The sequence below is a fragment of the Portunus trituberculatus genome, chromosome 47 (genome assembly GCF_017591435.1).
Source record: "Portunus trituberculatus isolate SZX2019 chromosome 47, ASM1759143v1, whole genome shotgun sequence".
NCBI lineage: Eukaryota > Metazoa > Arthropoda > Malacostraca > Decapoda > Portunidae > Portunus > Portunus trituberculatus.
Genome location: NC_059301.1, coordinates 6,747,560 through 6,755,059, shown reverse-complemented (window position 1 = coordinate 6,755,059; position 7,500 = coordinate 6,747,560). Strand labels below are relative to the sequence as shown.

The following is a 7,500-nucleotide window of genomic DNA, read 5'->3' as shown; positions in this document are numbered from 1 at the left end:
GAGAGCTTTGCTTTCTTTAGGAGCATTTCAGTTGTACTCGTAGATCCTTAAGGATCTTCCCCGTCAATTCATGTCATGTACAAAATGAAAAATTAGCCTTTAAGTTCTTTTGTTTTGTAACATCGCATATAGTAATGTCGATAGAAATGACAATACTGTAGTTGTAACAATAATAATAGTAATTATAATAACAACAATAGTGATAGTAATAATAAAAAATTATGATCATGTTCATGATAATGATAATAATGATGATAAGATAGTTCCCACTCAACCCTGGACTTTTCTACAGAGGGTCAAAATGTTCCTGCAGGAGGCCAGGGAGTGGTTCCCCAGCCACCTGCTGCCGAGGTGAAAGCACCACCTGCACCAGAGCTACAAAAACCCCAGATTCAGCCCGCAGGTAAGCCTCTACTCACTCAATCATTACCATTTATTCTTTATTCTTAATCTCCCTTCCAAAATGTACACACTACCTTTTGGATGCAGTACTCAGTTAATTTATCCATTTTTCTTATTTGCTTATGACTTGAAGGAATGGCAGAGTACTTAGAGGGGGTTAAAGGCTGTACTACCTGAAATTCTATATGATTCCATGGAATAACTTACCACTTTATATCACAATTAAGAAGAACATTTCTCAGAGTACCTTGGTGACCTGCATTCCTCCTTATTTCTTAAGTATTATGCATATTTCATTGCTTTTCATGTCACACCTGTCTTGCCTCATCAGTCCTACTGTTTTCCTCTCCTTCAATTTCTTTCCATTACCTTGCCTAAGTGTGTTTGTGCTTGTGTTTGTTACACTGTTGCTGAGCAGCTTGAGAAATCCACCAGAACCTACTTTATTGATATTTTATTTTATATTTATTTACTTCCATATTTTTTCTTTTTATCATTTAGTTCTTTTCTTTTTGGATTGGTGAAGAGGTTGAAGTGGAAAGATATATATTATCTTTTTGTTAATGATTAATGAAGAACTATGACATTCAGTAAATTCAATGGGATATCATTTTACTTGTCACTATATTTGGACACCTTGTATAGTTCAATGACTTACCTAAAAAAGATCACACTATATTGATTGTGAAACATTCACTTTATTTTTTTATCAAACAGTATAATATGAACCTGCAAAGTATGTAGGAATGATAAAATACTACATAAAAAGAATTGATTACAAAACATTATTATTATTAGATTTGCCTTTTAAAGTGACTTAAAGACATGATGATAGGGATATTTTGCACTTGTTTCTTTTTCTTTTTTTTGTTATCTGTTGTGTTTATTTCCTTCACTTCTATATTTTTTAAAATTTATTTTTATTTTTGTGTTTTATTGGAGTAAGTTATTGAAGCTTTTTGGGTTGTACTATCAACACTTGAGCCATGGCTGCTGTTACGAAATGTTGCAATGTAACTCTGCAGATCAGATCTGAATGCATTCATAAAACTATTCAAGTCATCCTACTGACATGCAAATGATGCTGTTATATTTTGTACTAAAGTATAATGTTACTTATTCAGTGCTGCAATGTAAAATCTACATTACAATAATGAAAAGTAGTGACATGATATATTCTTTTCATATGTATATTTTTCTGTTATACTTGACATTTGATATTTAGAAAAAAAAAAAAAAACTGAAGCTACTTCAGTCTGAACTTGGAAATATATGACCCTTTTTTTGAGCTACAACATTGACCAGGCAGCCATGAGTCAAAGAAAGAAAAGCATCACCATAACAGCATGCATGTATGTTTTTGTTGGGCTTAGTGTTTCAATGTTTGTCTTGGTCTGGTAATAGTGGGCCAGTACCTCCATCCCATCGCTGGCCACCAGCATTACCAGGCCCTTGCCAAACCCCGCTATGTCCTGCCCCAGGAGATGAGGTTCCTGCCCCACCCACGCCTGGACCCCATTGCAGGTGAGGTGGGGCTTGGTATGACCAACAGATGTGGAACTCCATACACCCCCTCTGTCCTCTCCCTGATACTACTAATAGAATTGTGGCTAACCATCAATACATGGTATATAATGGGTCAGCTGTTTGCTAATCCTGAAATTCATATGTTCATATATTTGAATTTGTATACCCTTATTTGACAAAAGTGTAGTGCCACAAAATTAATGAATCATACTAGATCCATACAAGCCATGTTGTGAAGGGAAAAGTACCATAAGACTTTCTTGTAATGGTTCATAGTAAGCAAAACATGATGAAAGAAAAATAGAAACATCAAAATTTTCATACTTATATGTCTATTACTGTTGGCTTGCCTGTCTTGGTGCATCTGCCTCTGCCTGTGTGTGTATCCCCAACTTGCCTGCCATGTGCTACTCCTGAATATCTCACTTTCCATTTAGACCAGGAAAGTTTGACACACCACCTTGTATCCTGCCTGCATGCTCTGCCATCTCTGTTCCCAGCATGACCCTTGTGTACTGGATTGTATAAGGGAAGGCTTAATTATTTTACCTATATGTTTGTGTGTCTAATAGTATGTACATAGTAGTAGTAGTAGTAGTAGTAATAGTAGTGGTAGTAGTAGTAGTAGTAGTAGTAGTAGTAGTAGTAGTAGTAGTAGCAGTAGCAGTTGTAGTGGTTGTGGTGGGAGGATTAGCAACTCAAACCAAGTGTATACTAGAAAGTGATGCTTTATGGTCTGAAATTTAGCTTGTAAAACTTTAAAAAATTCATGCCTCTGCTGTTGTTTGTTATATTCTTCAAAACGTAGAGATTTCAATTATCTGCTTGATTAAAATGCATGAATTGGCAATGTTTAAAGAAATTAGTTACTATCTTCAGATATAACTTGGTTGTCAGTTATATTTTCAAAATTGTGTATGTGTAAGGAGTACAACCAAGCAATCTGAAAAATGGATAACATTGCTGTGTTATGTCATATCTCATTTATTCATTACCAGCTAATTACAGCTCAGATGCACTACTCTTGTTTGGTATGTTTGATATGGATGATATGGAATCCCTTTTGCAATATATAGATAAACATGTAATGTATTTTGTTACTTTGGTCTTGTTAGTGCTCAGACCAGTAAATTTATGTTGCTTTAGTATTGTTTCTGCAGTATTAGTAAAAGACCAGTAAATTTATGTTGCTTTAGTATTGTTTCTGCAGTATTAGTAAAAAAAAAAAAAAAGAATAAAAATTGAATAAGTTAATCAAGTTCAACAAGCATTACTATGGTGTGGTGAAATTACTGATGCAGTAACATAATGCTGAGTTAAATTGCCAATGAATGAGTGAAGGATTAAGTAACTTGTATTGCTAAGCCATTGTATATTGTAGTCAGTGGAGCAGTGACACATGGAATTATGATACACAGTTGCATTTGCAGCAACATCACAAGAGTTGCCATGGTAAAGGAGTCTCCATTGGTTCCTTGTCACACAATACATTACCTGATCATATTACTTTTCCACAGTCTCCTCTTCCTCTCTCAAGCATTCTATCACTTTGGCCTCTGTTTTCTTTATACTTGGGGGCCATTTTCTTCCTTTTACAGCTTCAAAATCGTCTCATACAGTATAGTCATTTATTTTCTTACTATTTTCCATGAAACTAAACTACGTTTGGCCTATTATCCATAATGTAACGGTGTTGAGAATGAGTAGAATATAACCATGCCACCTCCTGTCCCAAGGTCCAGGTGTGGTAGAGCGGCCAGCAGCTCCCGTGGATGCCAACATTCAGCCCCTCGCTCCACATGGCAATGTGGTACACCTAGACCCTCACAATGAAGTGCTTGACCCACCACCAGCCCAGGGTAGGTCTATTTAAGGGACTCTTTAATCCTGCCCCAGCTATAAACCTTGCCTATTTGTCTTACTCCCTCCCCCCCCATCACACACACACACACACACACACACACACACACACACACACACACACACACACACACACACACACACACACACACACACACACACACACACACACACACACATCAGAGGTCTATTGCTACCTAATTGTATTCTACATTGTAATAGAGATAGGTCCCATTGTACGAGTATTCATCATTATAAGAAACCAATAATGAGTTCAGTAAACTAATAGTGACACAAGGTTTTAAGGGACAGTAACTGCCAGAAGAAGTTCAAAATGTGTACCTTTCTGCACCCTTCTGCTGACATATTTGGGCCGTGTGGTGACATACATTGATAAAGATGCATAGACTCAACCTCGTGAGCACTCCTTTGTCTCTTACCTACCTTGTATGACTTGCTTCTCTCCTTCTCAACTTGGCACTTGACATCTGCTCACACTGTAAGTTTGCTCACAAATTTTTGCAAATAACATGCTCAGTTTTTACAGTTCAGTGATTCATCATTAAGTTTTATGCGACTGACTGGTTATTGCATACATATCTATTATTACTACACTACAGAAATGTGTTATGTAACACTGGTACCTTAGTTACATTTTACCATTGCATAATTTTACTTGAAAAATTATCGTTGGAAGAGGTCATGGAATGCAATTCTTTTTATCATAGTTAAGTGTTTTGTTGTATAAGTATTTGCTGTTTCACCACGTGTTATAATAGGAAGTTGCTTGTATCACTGGGACTTGTCTGTACTTATTCCCACAATCTTCTTGTAACACAACATTATCATTCTTGTATTTAGCCTACCCCAGCACTGCCCACAGTATCTGCTCACAGCTGCCTTGCTCCTACAAAAAATTTTCATCATAAATCTTTCATTTGCCCCTTTTATTATCAACCCTGTATACATGATTTTATTACCTGTGCCATAAAGTTTCAATAAATACTTCTTGCAGTAGAAGAAACCACACATCTAATGAATCATTTTTGACTAATCACCAAGGATCTCTGCTGAAAAGACCAAAACCAAATTCTTTGAATTGTTAATTCAAATTGTGATCTTACCATAACTTTTTTTTTTTTTTTTTCTCTCTCTCTCTGCCATGCTGCTTCCAGTAGATGAGGCATCCCCAACTACTGACTCACTCAACCCTTCCTACTCCATTAATCATCTCATTCAATTTATATTCCTAAACCTTTATCCTCTCAAAGTCTGCTGCACACACATATCCCTTCTCCACCTTCCTTGATGGGTTACCTCCAGTAACCATGCAGCCCTGTCTCTTTACCCTCATGAAAGTGTCTGACTTGGTTAGCCCACTCTGAATGATGTGTTGACATGCACCTGTCTTTAATTCACAGGTTTTCTAAAGTCAGATCTGTACTTGCTGATGCATCCACAAAAATATAAATTCTACAATGCATTTCTCTTTATGTAGACCTCTGACACACACACACACACACACACACACACACACACACACACACACACACACACACACACACACACACACACACACACACACACACACACACACACACACACACGGCCCGGTAGCTCAGTGGTTAGAGCGCTGACTTCATAAGCCAGAGGACTGGGGTTTGATTCCCTGGCCGGGTGGAGATATTTGGGTGTGTCTCCTTTCACGTGTAGCCCCTGTTCACCTAGCAGTGAGTAGGTACGGGATGTAAATCGAGGAGTTGTGACCTTGTTGTCCCGGTGTGTTGTGTATGCCTGGTCTCAGTCCTATCTGAAGATCGGAAATAATGAGCTCTGAGCTCGTTCTGTAGGGTAACGTCTGGCTGTCTCGTCAGAGACTGCAGCAGATCAAACAGTGAATTACACACATGCTTGGTACAATGCTAAATGCATACAAACAAAAAAAGCAAAAGATAAGCGTGGAAGAAACTCTTAAAGCAGGGAAATGACTATAACAGATGGCAGTACAAAGATGCTAGAAATGAATGTATTAGAGTAAGGAGGGAGGAAGAAAGTGAGTTTGAGAAAGATGCAGTGGATGAAAGCAAAGATGAACTCAAACTTTTCTACAAGTTTATAAACAGCAAAACAAAGAATAAGGAAACAATTGAAAAAGTAATTAAAGAAGGGAAGACGTACCAAACAGAGAAGGAAATGTGTGAAATAATGAATGAGAGCTTCAAAATGGTATTCACTGCAGAAGATGATTTCACAGAACCTAATAGGACATTGGATTGCCAAGGATTACAGGAGATTGCAGTGCACAAAGAGGATATTGGAAGATTACTGGATAAGTTGCAAGTCAGAAGAGCAATGGGGCCAGATGGTGCATCAGGCTGGATGTTAAAAGAATGTAAAGAGCAATTACTGGATCCAATTTGGGAAATAATTAAAAGTTCAATAAATGAAGGGAAAGTTCCACTAGAGTGGAAGAGAGCCAACATAATACCGATATTTAAAGGAGGAAAGGCAACTGAACCACTAAACTACAGACCAGTGTCACTTACAAGTGTTGTAAGGAAGTTATGTGAAATAATTATCAAAGAAAAATGGGTTAAATTTCTAGAAGAGGAGCAAGTCATATCGAACAGACAATTTGGGTTCAGGACAGGGCGGTCATGTGTATCAAACTTATTAAGCTTCTACTCGAGAGTTATTGCAGGACTTGAAAACAGAGATAGATGGGTAGATACAGTATACCTAGACATTAAAAAGGCTTTTGATAAAGTCCCTCATGGAAGACTTCTTTGGAAACTAGAGAACATAGGAGGACTGTGGAACCTTGCTTAAATGGACAAGAGATTATTTGAAGGATAGAGAAATGAGAACTGTGATCAGAGATACATACTCATCTAGGGGTAAAGTAACTAGCGGAGTGCCACAAGGGTCAGTGTTAGCCCCCATTATGTTTCAAGTTTATGTAAAAAACATTCACATTGGGATAAACAGTTATATAAATGTATTCGCTGATGATGCAAAATTGCTAAGAGTTATCAAAACCAGAGAGGACTGTCTGCTGTTGCAGGAATATTTAAACAAGATCTATGAATGGAGCAAGTGGAAATTGGAGTTTAATGCCAAGAAATGCCACATAATGGAACTAGGAAAGAGTAAGAGAAGACCAGTATGGAACTATTTGATGGGAGAGGAACAAATAATGAAGACTAAAGAGGAAAAAGATCTTGGAGTGATCATACAAGAAAATCTGAGCCATGATAAACACATAAGCAAGATATTTGTACTATCATATAAGATGTTAACTAATATAAGAGTGGTATTTCATTACATGGATAAAGATATGATGAAAAAAATCATCACAAGCATGATACGCCCAAGGCTGGAATATGCAGCAGTTGTATGGTCTCTAAGCTCTAAAACGGATATAAGAAAATTGGAAAGGATACAGAAGATTGTTACAAAAATGGTGCCGGAATTAAAGGACCTCACATATGAAGAGCAGATAAAGGAAATGGGACTGCCAACCTTACAAGATAGATGAGAATGCAAGGACCAAATAACAATGTATAAGATAGTAAATTATATTGAAAAGATAGACAAAGAAGACCTGGTGCTTTTGACAGAAGAAGATGGGAAGACAAGAGGAACTGAAAAGAAGATCAGGATGAGGCAGTGTGTGAAGGATATTGGAAAATACAATTTTCCACACAGAAT

The 7,500-nt window shown here is 37.2% G+C and overlaps 1 protein-coding gene across 13 annotated transcripts in view; it reads left to right on the top strand.

The window, feature by feature from the left end:
* Window positions 1-7,500, top strand: part of LOC123497992 (protein GOLM2-like) — a 75,675-nt gene that overhangs the window by 35,011 nt on the left and 33,164 nt on the right. For 10 of the 13 annotated variants that reach the window (XR_006672607.1, XM_045245049.1, XM_045245043.1 and 7 more), the window contains 3 exons: window positions 293-403; window positions 1,807-1,926; window positions 3,666-3,788. Coding sequence is in view for 12 of the 13 variants with exons in the window: in XM_045245049.1 (XP_045100984.1) it covers window positions 293-403; window positions 1,807-1,926; window positions 3,666-3,788 (354 nt within the window). In the remaining variant the exon portion in view is untranslated. The remainder of the gene's footprint in view (window positions 1-292; window positions 404-1,806; window positions 1,927-3,665; window positions 3,789-7,500) is intronic. The other 3 variants (XM_045245048.1, XM_045245046.1, XM_045245042.1) reach the window with 1 other exon arrangement.